Below are 14,275 nucleotides of genomic sequence, written 5' to 3'. Positions count from 1 at the left end.
TTTTTGGAGCAGAAGGATAGGCGACGAATTTGAAAGTTTTGCCGATTGTCAAAAGTCGAGACTTTGATAGCACCATACGCTTTGCCAACAATTAATGCCATTTTACGTGGATTTCTCAGACTAACTGAAATGATTTTATTCATTTTTTGGCTATTTTATTTTAAAACCTGTTAATTAAACATGCTGTAATTTTCACCAGTTATGATAATCTGCCGACCATGGATTGCCATAGTTGCACCTTTCAAATTAGATCATTAGCAACAAATTGGAGCTTGAAAAACTATGTATTAAAGTATCTTAATTTTATTATTATTAATGCAAATTGCGGTAATGCGGGCCCCAATAATGCCACAATCACAAGAATATGCCATTTATCCATAATTGTCTTCACAGAAAGGTCTAAATTTGTTTTCTCTAGCATATTAAAAACTCTTGCATTGTTATCAAGACAGACATAAACCCTGGATGTAATATAATGTCCAATGCATCACGCATTGTCTTGAAAGAATACCGTATTTACTCACATAATGAACACACTTTTTTTCCCCGAAAAATTGACAGATACGTCTAAGCTCGTTATAACAGACCTTGATTTTGATGAAGATTTCGGGCTGTTGTAAGAGGAGTATGTTGTATGCAGATATGAAGTTGAGTCAGGTAGTAGAGGAAAACGAACCAAACTTCACAAATCGGTATGCTATATCCAAGTGTGTTGTAACTGGGTCTGTTGTAATGAGCTTGGACTGTATTTTGGGGGCGTTTATTACACGGGGTAAAATTTTTGCATTTACACACTTTGTGCAAATGTCATATTAGGTGCCAAATACGACACGGCAAGGTACTGTGGCTCGTCTCCAGTGATGGAGGCGCAGCCACGGCTGGTCGGGGGTGCGCCACAATAACCATGCTTTATAAATTGGAAACCCCTTTAGGGCGCTTTTGGGGTGCCTTTTGCCGAAGGGAAAGCTCCCTACGAAGCTTACTCGGCACGAAAAGCAACATGACCGACCATTCTTAGGCGATATATATTGCTGGTGTTCGGCGGGCACTCTCGGGTATAATTTGTCACTACTCGTATAAAAACTCGTACAAAGTTCAACCCCCCCCCCCCCCCCCACTGGCACCGACGAAGCCTGCTCGCTCGCATGAATTAAGTTTCGTTCACGGAGAGGCTACCAGACACTCGGCCTACAGCGCACGGCACAGTGTGCACCTTGCTGTGCCGTCCTGTTGCGGATTAATGCCTTCTGTAATGCCTTCGGGCCCTGAGAGAACAATAAATGAAATGAAATGAAAATATTTACTCGGAGTAGGTGAAATTAGGCCTAACCACTTTCACGATTTCACTGTCCGAAAGCGGACCACAGACGACTGCTTGTTTGTTGACATCAATTCATCCGATGGGCGAAGAATGTCCGGGGCTCCACAATTCCTCGACCCAAGCTTCGTCAAGTGAGCGTGACACTCGGTTTCACGGTTGGTCACCTCCGTAACTACCGCAACTACGCACTTGCGGCCATTACGTGAGCAGCCTGGCTTGGTTTGACTTGGCTTGACTCTTTGGCGGCTAAAGAAAACTGGCTTGGTGGCTTACTACATTGTACGAAATTCGAGACTCGCGGATCCGAAAATTGGAGGTACGTAGATTATGGGAGGGAAAAAAAGGTAAAAATATTGATGCCTGTTGTGTTTATTATGCGAGTAAATACGGTGCACACACTTCTGTCGTCCGACTCTGATTCCATTTTTGACTTTTTGTAGTGAGAGCAGCGTTACTTAATTTATATGTTTTGTGAACATTTTCTAAACTCATCACCCGTAGCGATATATTGTAAAATTTGGATTGTGTGTTGTTCTTGTGCTGAGAATACACCTTTACAAAAAACGCTCTTAGGCCGCCACCATGTTGCTGATGCTGATGCGGCTGGTGCGACTCTCGCCTTCTATCAGCTAGGGATATTCTGCTATCTCTATTGAACTGTGAAAACATGCTCAGCGTGATTCTCCACCTATGTTTTGCAGTTCGGCATTCAACGTTTTCCAGCCCCTCTTAAAAGTTTCCACTTAATTTTTCTGATACACGCTGCGTATCCTTTCTGTGTTATCTTTCACTGTGAGAAATAGGGCTGGTAAGTGCCTGCCATTTAAGCATTTCTGCTTGACATTCACTGGAAACGGGGGAAGGACGTCGATTGGCCCTTGACGTGATTTTGCGAACAATGACAACTGTTCTCAGTCAGTCAGAAATCGTTCCGGTTGGAGTCAGTCGCGCCCATTCCTTTGCCTCGATGCTGGTGTGAAAAAGGAAGCTTTCCCCAAAACGTGGCCCAAAACGAAGTCGTCTTGGATTCCGTCCGATCGTCAAGATGCGACTGTCTTTGTCTGTGACTTATTTGAGATCTTTCTCAAATCAATTATTTTCAGATAACGCTGCATTGTATGATACATACAATATATTGTTTGAATGTTAAAACTTGCTAAATTGTATGTCCGTGTCCTGTCCATCCATAAACACATTTTTAGTGAGCGTGAAAAATGCATGCCTTTGGGCTATCTTCTATTGTGAACTATTTTCGAACGCTAAGCGCTTCGTCATTCGACACGCAGCTAATTGGGTGGCGCCATCAAAGCTTATCGTAAAAAAAAGGACAAGTAACATTCCAGTCACATTCGTTCTGTGGCAGTTTACCCAACAAAAATAGTTTCTTTTTTTTTTTTTGCTTTTTCAAATGTAGTACAATGCATTCTCAATGTCCTCAGAAAAATACATACACCATGAAACAAAAAATATAGCAGGAAAAGACTAGGTTTAGCCGCCAGCAGTGTTTGAAACTGCACCTACGGAAATAAGTCCACTCAGTTAGGATTAGCAGGGACACCAGTGAGAGTCTAGGCTCAAACCCAGTGATGGCTCGAAAACTGTTTGTTGCCTCTGGGGTCGAGCGTTTCTTGGAAATGTGCATAATGCTAAAGCAATTGTTCATCTAAATGCCCAAAAAACCCATTAAAGGGCCCGCAGTTCATTATTTCACATGACAATTATCTGAGCGAGAAAAGGCAACAAGAACAAATAAAAACTTCGATTCTTTAAAGGAGCAATGCAACAATTTTTGTACTTTGCGCAAATACCGCTTAAAACAAATCCCTAACGTTGATGACCTATGAAACACGCGTTCGTTTTTCACCCCACGCAATAGAAGTCCCAGAAAAAAATTTAAGAAAAACGAGCAGCGTTCACCTCCTCAACTCGCAGCCAGAACAAGCGGCCATGTGATCTGGAGCCGATTATATGCCGCCAGTGTTGATCATAGCCATGCGCTGGGGTTGGCAAAGCGCAGGACACGCGCCGAGTTCCAGACATTGCTATGGCTCGGCTGTTGTCGTCGTTGCAGCAATTGGACACGGGTCACAACCCGAATGCTTCTCGAGCTAGCAATTGTCACGAACCCAAGTTGAGTGCCCACGCAATGCTCGGATCCAATCTATGAACCGCATTCAAATATCGTCACTTGGGTGTACTGCGATCCCCACGTTACGTCATCAAATTTTGCAAAGAAGAGATTGAATGAAAATGATCGCTTTTGTCCTTGAAATTAGACCGCAACAAAGGAGTTTCTTGGCCAATGGTGTTGCGTGCGAGTATCCTTGAGTCTCAGGTGTGAGAGTAAGCTCGTGTAGAGAGAAAAACATTCCAATTGAATATCGTTGCACAGCTCCTTTAAACAAATATTTTATGTTATCTCTAAGGTAGTTGAAAGACCCCGTCTAAAGGGACACTGAGCTCTCAAAAATATTTTGAAATGCCCGGATCGAACATGTATGCCACGAAATGAAGTTTCAGCGAACAATTTCTTTGTATCAAGAATTATGCTGCAAGGTACCATCTTGATTTAGGAGAAAAACCGAAATTAACACTTATATCGGGAAATTAAGTCAAAATAGAAATTGGTTTTGTTCCAGTCACACAAAAATCGCCATGGAGCATCATCGCTCTAAAGGCATTCCTCACCAATATAAATGTCTGGCACTGTGTAAGCAATCAATTTATCAATGGTGCCCATCGTCACAGATCTCTTATAATGACGTTGTTCTTACATATTTCGAGACATTTTTCAGTGCCTCCAAGCATGGACGCCACACGTGGCTGTGGTACGAAGATGTACGCTTGTTTCGCCAAACTATGGGTAGCAAAATTGTGGTATACAAGAAACATCCCTATAAAGCTACCCATCGCCAGCAAATTTATGTTGACTCGCCAGGAGTGGAGAGGTCGAGGAGAGACTGCTCAATTTATGAACCAAAATGGCAACCATTTGGCTTGGCACCACTTTGCCAGGATCAGGTTACTTTAGTCAAGCTATACTCGGCCATTAATGTCTGCAGCCAAGGCATGCAAGCCTAGCTTAGCAGAAGGCTTTTTTTTTTTTTGCCAAGTACTCGTGCATAGCAGGCACTTTCCAAAGCCACACTGCATTCATGCCTTCTGCACTGCAGGTGTTTGAGAGACGGAATAAATACTCATCCCAAACGGTTTGGGGCTAGCTCCACGTTGATGAGCCAGGCACGTCCAAAAGGGTTAGAGGCTCACCCATGTTTCGTAGGCGCATATGTTGGCACCTGCTTTGTAAATCATCAGTGGCTGCTCTAAACCAATATTTTGTACGCTATAAAAAGTCAAATGCCACTCTCCATCACTGAGAGTTATTTTGCAGAGGCCAGAACTACAACTTCTCAATCTGCTAGATATAGGTGCTACAACAACTAGGGTGCCTCAATGACCTTCTGTTTAGAGTGATGCCACCCTTTGTAGTACCCAATGCCGACGGCACGCACTCACGGGGAAAATACAAAGAAATTGACGAAAACAAAATGTCGCCATAGCACAGTCAGCGCCACAAACGTGTGCAGGGACACACTCTTTCACGCGCTTCTGAACAAAAAATTAATGTAAAAGTGGGAACAAAATGGCCAGATGTCTCCACCCTAAGCAAAGCGCACATGAAGGCACCCTAACAACAACAGCATTCACAGAAGTTTACAACACGAAATACAGTTCAGAGCATTGCTTGGGTCCCTCTGAAAAGCCACCTGCACAAGGTTTTTTCTCTTTATGGCGACAGCTGTTTTACTATAAATGGTAGGCAGCTGGCCATGCCAGCTGTTGTTCAGAACCCAGCGCTTTTTGGAAAAACTGAAAGACGGGTTGATGCAAACAGCCTTTATTTGTCAATAGATGCCAGTAAAAAAAGGACCCCACTTCAAAATGAACAAAATCAACTGTCGGAGAACAATGAGACTAGGCACACTCAAAGAAATGATGCGTGAAATACAATTGATCCTCCCGCCTTGTTCAAATGCCACTGTAAACCGCTCGCTGGAACTCGAGAACCCCCCTTCCCCCCCTCCCAAAGCAGAAAACCAAAAGGGCCCCTCATAACTCGTCCCTGACAAAAGAGCTGATGATGTTAAGGCGCCCCTGGAGCTCCTCCTTCTTGGTGCTGGTGATCTTTCCGTTTCGGATGTTTTTCACCCGCTCCGCCTCGCTCTTTACAAAGGCCTTGCCACGTTCCAGCACCTTCTGCATCATCTTGACGTAGACATCTGCAGACTTCTTGTCTGCCTCCTTCTCCAGGGAGCCCTGGAGCTTCTTGGCTTCTGCCAGAAGGGCCTCCTGGCTGCTTGCACCTTCCGCCGCCATGAACTGGCTCGCAAGCTGGTCAAACTCCGACAGGCAGTGCTTCAGCTGCAGCTTGATGCCTGCAACAAGCCATTGCGCAAACACTCACTGCCAGCCCACCCAACAACGAACAGCCAGAGTTCTGCACGCGCGTGAGTGTAAAGAGAAAGGTCGTGAACTCCTGGTGTTTTACGACTCCGGAGAGTATGAACACGCGAGTGCAAAGAGAATCGACCGCTCTGCCGCTTTCGGTAAAAACGCGAGGGATTCACATGCGTCAACGGGAAGGATCTCAACATGTGTTGAGTATGATCAAGGCACTTTGTTTCTCAAGCAAGTGTCTGTGCAGTTCGCTTTTGCCCGGCGTGCCATATCGGCAGGCAACGCCGAATTGAACGCAAGTTTCTTGCATCAAATCGGCATCAAAAGGAACCTTCGTACATCAGCACACGTTTCTCTGCATCGGAATAATGTCGAAGCATTTCGTAGCCGTAAGCAGACTGCAAGGAAAAACTACTAGGGTTGCCTCAAGGCGAGGCGTATCGCCTTGAACTGCCAGCTAACGGTAATGGACTGAACTTTGGAAGAGGTTAGGCCTAGCGCGCTGGTGCGGCATGCTAAACCCAATAATGTCAAACAAAAAGAAATTTACGCAGACGGTTGCGTCGACACATTTCTTATTGATGTGTACGAGCCCTCAATAGGCTCCTGGCACCAACATCACATCGCATACTTTTGAACACCATGTAAGAGGAGGAGGAGAGAAGCTGCTTTTGTAAGAATTTTGATTGACAGGTTAATCGTCTATAATCTGGGAGGAGAATAGCGACGCCTGTTCAATTCCGGGAGGCACAAAGGAGGATCCTGATAAGAGGAGAGCTCCTCCTTTGCTCTGGAGGTCATCGGAAATGACGTCATGTGCAAGCCATGTATTGGAATCGTGGAAAACCGCTAAATTGCAGGTGCAGAGCAAGAATGATTTTAACACAATTTACTGCTACAATTTATTTAAAAATGGTAGAATAAATTCAAGAACTACTATAAGGAGGGCTATATTGTTTGGCTCGGATCACTTCATGCACAGAATGATGTTTGTTACCTTTTGGCATGCACCTCCATTCCGATCTTTAGTCAAATATTTGGTGGCGGTTCAACTCTTCAGAGGCCAAATTCACATGCTTTGCCCAAATTTCTATTCTCCAATCTAGGCATCTTGATCATCCATTGTCGCTTACAACTTCCAGTAACCAGTCCCAAAGTTTAGAACCCTATGAAGAGCAGAAGTTAGCTTCTTGAGCAGGGGTTGCAGAGACGTCAGAATGCCGAGCTGTAATTGGCTCCGAGAAGCAAACAAACTTGCACTCTGCATAGCCCCATGTTTTCTTTGTTCTTCTGAATACTTCACTGAGCCTACTTCTGGCACATATCTATATGTCGTCTCAAGCGTAATGAACCCATCTCCACTTTTGCACGGCACCATCCCGCACGACCAACATTGCTGCTGCTTGGTTCTCGTAGGCAGCACAGAAACAAACATTGTGTCCAGTAATTATTTTTTATGCTTCCGCAGTGTCATTCCTACACATGGACTCTAAGGTTTCTACAGTCAAAAAATCGCTTTGCTTTCATATGCAAAAGATTTTACGCTGCAGTTCAAGAGATTTATGGCGGTCTGCGTGCTGAACAACAAAAGCGAACTCCTTTTGTCTGCCATTTTGCCTGACCAATGCGCGCCTCTTATAGTTTGCTGGAGTCGCAAATGCTCATTTTCACCTCAAGAACCCTAGTAAAAGCTTTCAGCCTTTCCACTTAGGTGAAGCGGGAAGGGCAGCGAAGTTGTAGCTTCTGTTCTTGGCGGTGGCTTTCCAGGCGAGCGATCTGCTCTTTCGCAAGGGAATCTGAAGCGATCGACGCAGTGGAACTTTAGGCGACAGTGGCCTCACGGCGGTTGTAGAACCATTGGTGCAGCTGCGCACATCGCCGCTCTTCTCCCTCCAAAGAAATGTTGCCACTATTTTTGAGCGACAGCGGCAAGCAGACAACCGGAAAACACAACACTCTGGCCAGCTACCACCATCTACGAGCAACGGCGGCAATGAGAGTGTTGTGTCGACCACAGGTGTCGACATTTGTTTGGTACCCGACACGATCCTGGGGAAACTAGCCCTCAACAGCTCTGCTGTAAGAAAAGGTCAGGCTGCTCGCGAAACATTACTAATTTCCCCCTTCATGTAGAGAATTAACATATATGTAGGTGATATTTAAATGAGATATGTTATCAAGAAGCGATGCAAAAGTATCACTTCTTCCTCAAACAACCAAATCGTAACTACTCTGCACGGCATATGAACAAAGCGCAAAACTTATTTTTCTTGAGGTGAAAACAAGGGTATGAGGAAAAACGAGACCTCCGTCTCAATTCTAGCCTCGGCTGTTTTTGCAGGGAGCCTATTTGAGAAGCTCTATGGTAACAGGATAGCATGTGTGGCTTTGTGGCACTTGCATTCATGATGGCCACCTTAGTACTGTGGACCTTCATAGTTATTGGTACATGGTAGGCCAACAATGAAGCTCGACAATCTCGTCAGTTATGGGAAAACCTGCAGAAAGTAGAATTTAGCAACCCTAGCAGACGCCCAGCATATGAATACTCTAGATTCATTAACTCGGACCTTTTTTAACAGTTTCTGGGCCGACGCCTTCGCTCTCAAGATGAATCGGGAACTAGAAATGCGGACGGAGGACTGCAAGGGACACCAACTGTGGTCCCGCTTGTCAGAGTAAGTTGTCATTTGCGTAAGAACAAGATCCTTAGTTTCTGACAATAGAAGTAAGCTCGCACCCCGTGCGCCGGAATGCACGACACGCGAGGATCCGTTTGCAATAAGCCGGGCCAGAGGCGCGTACCGGAGTGCTTCTTGACGAAGGCCTTGATGTCGTCGGCCTTGAACTCCCCCTCGTAGAGGACCGGCTCGTCCTGGCCGGACAGGAAGAGCTTGAGCACGGGGAACTGCTCCTTCTTGACGCCGTACCGCTCGGCTAGGTCCATGTTCTCCTTGTCTCCATAGTCTGTGAAGCCAGCGAACCAGTCAGTGCCGCCGAGTCGGGCATCAGGGCCCGAAGCCAGAAAAGAAACCCACCCTGAACGCCCACTTCAGCCACCAAAAAGTCGGGGGTGTTCTGGGACTCCTCAGCCACCTTGACGAACTCGTCGTGCTTTTCTCCGTAAGGGTACGTCACGTCGAACTTTACCAGCGTCACTTTGAACTTCGGAACGATCTAGAAAGGGCAGAAACAGACAGGAGCGTTAGCGCACATTTATCGCCCCGAACGGCTACGTTTTTCTGTCCTTCACGGCAAAAAGATAACGGAGGTGCGCTCTACGAACATGGCCCTTTAACCGAGAGTCAGGCACGCGAACTTGGAGAGGATCTATCCGCGGAACGAGGCAAGGCACGTTCCGGAGCGTCGGCGGACCGTGTCTGATTTTACCTTGTCGAATGTGGATGTTTGTAGCGGTACGCTGCCCTTTGTGGTGCTCGCGACGGTACCGCTTGCCAGCACGGCGAAAAGCCCGAGGAACAGCGTCAGCGAGCGCATCTTTGACACCGGTACGTAGCGTGAGACCGCTTTGAGATCGTAGAACCACCGTAGAACGAAAAGTGATCGAGTGATCTGCAGAAACAAACTACCCGTGCCGCTTGGGCGTCAGCGATTGGCCCAAATCTACAAACGTCGCGTGTTTTCATTGGACCGAGTTGCATAAGGTCACGTGCTGTTTGATGACACTAATCATGCGGTTTTTCTCGTTTCACAAATATTGGATGCGGGCAGAATTTTTAAAATTTTTCAGACGATAGTAAAGTGTTTTTCAATGCTATTTTGTGTGGGTTTTGTCTGAGTTAAAATGAGGTAATGCTCGTAATGGGTTGTTGGGGTTGTTGTAAGCTCCGTTTCTTTGTTTGTTTCGTTTTTGAAGGATGCAAAGGTGTGCGTTTGTGAAACAACAGAAATTGTCCAAGACGATTAGATTTGCACGATTTGCACAGATTCCAAGCCGAGGAAGAGTTTACGTTAAACTAGTAAAAACGAATTCCAAAGTAAAACCAAATAATAAGAGACCAATAACAGTTCTGTTCTGAAATGTTTCCAGTTTCAGCCAATCACAAGAGAGCTTTTATTTGTGCGTATTCAAGATGGCAGCATGTTCTGAGCAAGAGATAGACGGGAAACTATCGACGGATTTCTGTTCAAATTTTCCCGTATCTCCAGTGCCGATTCAAAACAGCGAACTGTTCATTAAAAAATCAAGGACCAGCGAACGGATCCTATTGGAGAAAGTCTCCAACAACGAGGTAAAGTGGCACAATCATTCTTTATTTGGTGGGTGTGTTAGGAGAAATCTTTAATTCAGGCTGCACGGTAGGCTTATGAGTTTTTAGGCTTACATTGGGAATTTATGCTCAATTTCGGAGCAGACTCTGCAATCTTGACCTCGGGCAGACCCGAGACATCCACCTCCGTCAGTCCGCGTCCAGCTCTCGCCCACGGACGGCGCGCTGGACCCGCAGCGCGGCGACCAGGGTCCCGTTTTCGCCCGAGTCACGATATATTGCACCTCCCGTAATTCAGCTGGCAAAAGCGATTTGTTCGGAAGCAGCGGATAGTCTCGGAGGGACGTTTCATTCCGACCGGCTTTCCTTATCGGTCCCGGGGTGACATTGGAGGCGTCTTCCGAGTGTCGCCCTCCGAGCTGCCCGCTCCGCCCGCCCCAGAGGCCCGAGTTGGGCTCCGGCCTGTCTCGCGGCCGCCTGTTGTGACCCGCTTGTCGCAGCCGCACCACGTGCCCGCGGCTGGCTGTCGAGAACGCCGGTAAGGGCCTCTTTCGGGGGCCCGTGTTCGGCGACGCGCCTGCCTCGTGCCCGAGAAGCCGATGGGAAAGTGTGTCTGCTCCCACGCGTGAAGGCCGAGCCACCGAATACACCCCAAATACCAAACCTGCCACCTGACACGACGTGAAGCTTCGTAGGGCGAGGTTACACATACCTCGGGCCGTCTTGGGGTGCATCCTTTCTGTATGCCTAGAAAGGTCATAGTCGTTCGGGCCGACGTCGACGATAGGGTCGCAACAAAGCCTTAGATAACTTGATGAGCACAAGAGAAACCTTGAAAAGATGGTGTTTGATATTCCCGCACGGAAGCTCGTAACGCTCGTCGACACGAGTGAAAGCGACCAGTCGACGGGTTTTGGTTTCTTAGTGTGCACAGTGGAATATTAAGGGACATTTTGCTTGCCATTGGCCGCAATGTATGCATAGTGCTGACATTGGCTAGGCGTCGCTCGGCGTATGGCAAATGTGCAGAACACCAGATCCAGCCAAATGCCAATAGTCGCCCTCGCCTTCTTGGTCCTCCTAAATCTTGACTGACCAATTTGAATGGCTATGGAAAGTGTCTCGACCTCGAGCCCACTTGGTGGCCAGGAGGTGTCTGTGCATTGGCACGGATTACCCGAACAACGGGGTACCTCGAAGGCGTTCGCACTCTCTGCGTCTGGATCATCTGTTACTGGTTGGCCAAAGAGAACAATGTTTCATGATTTCGTATCGACTGAACAATCCTCCTTTCTCGAGATGAGTGTCTCCGAGGTCCTGAAATGAAAGGACACGTTTGCGTCATGTGAACTCTGGAGTGACCGTGAGAGGCTTTTCAAGCGAGAGGCCAATGCTCGTGGTGTGCACATCCTCTGCCCAAATACCTTGAACTTGCAAACTGGAGATTGCCGAGAACAGTGCTTGGCAGGATGGCTGGTGGCACCGCCGGACCGTGGGTTTGGCTCGTGTGCTTAGAGTAAGGGGGGGGGGGAAGAAGGAGGGAGGGGTGACAACCATTTCTTTCTCGTTTCTGCACCGCAGACCCAGAGGTTTATATGTGCACGTAAGGGATGCTCTAAGGCTGTCAAGCAGGTGCGCTGCCTTTCTTTCAATTTCGAAGTTGGCCACTTGTTGAGCGTGGGTACGAGTCCAGGCCAAGCGAGTGCCCACCTTTAGTGGTTTGAGGATTCTCTTTCAGTTAGTGCAGGTGTTGGCGGTATTTTAAAAGTTATGCATGCCATGCATCTCACGTAGAGGTGCGTCTTCACACTGGCACCGACGTCAAAAAGGCAAACCTTATGTGTCAGTCTGAAGGTTTTCTTATCTAGCCTCTTTTACGTGCGATGCGTGGCGGCGAACGCACATTGTGCGTTTTGACCACGGGAAGTGGGATTGCTGGCACAGAGAGGCGCTCTGATAAGAAACCGAAACCTAGAAATGCGTCCAAATTTAGCATTTTTTCGTTGGGGCATAAGGCGCTGCATGTACCTTGTATCATTATTATATAGGTGGATTTAGTAGTTTTCAATGATGCCCAGCAAGTTTCTAATTAAAACCTTGCCCTTAAAGGGTCCATAAAACAAATTTTGGGATGGGATAAATTATTTTAAATTGGGACTTTACTAATCTCATATCGTTTAGTTGGCCAAAAGAAAGAGGGTAGAAAGTCGAAAGCCAGCTTTTCGGTGCGGACATTTGAAAATATAACGGTCTATTTTGTACCTTCTTGCTTTCGAAACTTTGATACATCCGCACTATGGTACACTATGATACATCCGCGGTTCCCAAAACGCGTCACCGCCGCCAAACTAACGTCAGCAGAGCACATCTCACGCATTGGACACGAGAACTGCGTCACTCGGACGTATGCGCTCGTCAACAATCAATCCGTCGACGAATATTTGGATTCGTGTTCGTGGCCAATGAGTGCCCTGACGGAACTTATTGTCACTGGGGAATGACAAGTTCTATGGTGTGCATAAAAAAGCAGGATGGAAGCTAAGAGTCATCGCACAGGTGCCGAAGAATGTCACGACGACGGGATTTTACAATTCGCATTTGAGTTGAGGATTAAAGCTAAGGAGGAAGAAGTAGGAAAATCGTTTCATGACCCCTTAAGTTCAATAATTAAAGAAGTTAGTTACTCAAAAATAATAAATAACTTAATTATTCTGCACTTAATTGATTTTCCTAAATAGGCCCCTTGACAGGGGCCAAAATAACATCAACCTTTTTCTTGTGCGATGCATCGATTTTGCAAAATTAATTTTGCCGTAATTTCATGAAACAGCCTGCATATCAAATGGCTGAAAGTGGAGACGTGCAAGCTGTGAAAAGAATGCCGGCACAACATTGAACGAGACACAGCACCAGCTTTGTCGGGGCTCGTAGAAAGAGTTGTAGCACAGGTTTGCCGACAATGTGCTTTTTTATTTATTTTTAAGGTCAATAAATGAATATCTTGGCCAACAAGCAGACTGCCCCATATTTGTAGACTCTAAAAAAACAAAGTTTTTTTCCAGCCAATTTTTGCCTGTGTAGGCAATACAGCAAGTGCATGCTTTTGCCCGGAAAATACAGTATAAAGCCCTTTAGCTTCTTCTAAATCTTGACACCCATGTGCGATAAACCAATCCACTTGGTGGTCCTTTTGTCAATTCTTTTGGCTTCTGTCACGGGTTTCTCGACCATGTGAGCAGAGTTTATTAGGGTATGCGTGCCACTGCTGCAGTTCTTACATTAACCTCGGGTCAAACAAAGCCTACAATGTGTAGTCTCACCGGCCATGCAGCATGCAGTCGTTTGACTTTGATCTGTTGCACACATTTGAGCACAAACAAGCCTCTTCTATATGCCTCAAGGGGTTGCGGGGACATGTTACGTAGCCATTCTTCTGTCGGTTGAATACATATTTGGAACCCGTTGTATCCAAAGTTTGGCCATGTGGCTACGTTTTGATGCTTGCATAGAAATGTTTACTTCTTTAACTTAAGTCAACTTTTGCATTTTAAAAACAATAAGCAGTCTTTCCGGTGCTGGACGCAAAGGTACTTCCATTCGCTGGATTTGTTTGTTTCTGAGCTCTGCCCAATATTTTGGCCCAAATGTGCTTGGGAAATAGGTTTGCCCATTTCTCCCATAGTTTCTAAACTCCTCGGTAACGTGTCGACATGCGGGGTAGAATGACTGCGGATTATTGCAACTGCTGTTCGCACAACTCCAGTCGGAACGGCTGCCTTAGCCACCCTGGATGACAAGTGTTCTCTGCGCACATTTTAGTCTTTAGACTAACAACCTAGAAATACCCCGTTTGTGAAATTGGTGGCCATATAGCCTGGTTGCTCTCTGATCAGTCCGAAAACCAAAGTATTTTCCAAGAGTCCCAGTTGGCTGCCACCGCATTCTTGCGAGGCAAGGAACAGGTTCACAGATTCTCACTGGGCAGCTCCAGAGTCCGGCCAGAGTGCCTGCAGCCTGACGGGGATCTGTTGCCGCTCAGGTGCCACGAGGCTGAGGTTTTGTTTGCCGGGATTAGCAGGGCAAGTTTGCTGTGGACAACTTCACTTGTTTGCGACTCCCTGGACGGTTGGGTCAGCTGACTGGCTGTGGGAGGGGCCACAAAGGGGGTCTCGAGCAGAGATGTCTCGGTTATATCTTTGTCAAATATAATTATATCCTAGTCTTTTTTTTCTAGAATGATGCTTTATTGTAACTCCATCCCACA

The 14,275-nt window shown here is 46.5% G+C and overlaps 2 protein-coding genes across 2 annotated transcripts in view; one reads left to right on the top strand and one right to left on the bottom strand.

Moving 5' to 3' along the window:
- Positions 1-5,203: 5,203 nt before the first annotated feature.
- On the bottom strand, positions 5,204-9,458 carry LOC8051554 (endoplasmic reticulum resident protein 29). The gene is made up of 4 exons (XM_002435631.5): positions 9,170-9,458; positions 8,818-8,956; positions 8,585-8,746; positions 5,204-5,757 (listed from the first exon to the last, which is right to left on the bottom strand). The coding sequence occupies exons 1-4, from the start codon at positions 9,275-9,277 to the stop codon at positions 5,432-5,434; spliced, it is 735 nt and encodes a 244-aa protein (XP_002435676.1). The 5' UTR covers positions 9,278-9,458; the 3' UTR covers positions 5,204-5,431.
- A 386-nt stretch (positions 9,459-9,844) lies between these two features.
- LOC8051556 (protein PRRC2A-like) overlaps positions 9,845-14,275 on the top strand; it is a 30,865-nt gene continuing 26,434 nt past the window's right edge. Inside the window, exon 1 of the mRNA XM_040206271.3 lies at positions 9,845-10,032. Coding sequence (XP_040062205.1) covers positions 9,874-10,032 — 159 coding nt within the window. The 5' untranslated portion in view covers positions 9,845-9,873. The remainder of the gene's footprint in view (positions 10,033-14,275) is intronic.

This window comes from Ixodes scapularis, unplaced genomic scaffold (genome assembly GCF_016920785.2).
Source record: "Ixodes scapularis isolate PalLabHiFi unplaced genomic scaffold, ASM1692078v2 PGA_scaffold1__304_contigs__length_218370807, whole genome shotgun sequence".
Lineage (NCBI taxonomy): Eukaryota > Metazoa > Arthropoda > Arachnida > Ixodida > Ixodidae > Ixodes > Ixodes scapularis.
This window is presented reverse-complemented; position numbering and strand designations above follow the sequence as displayed.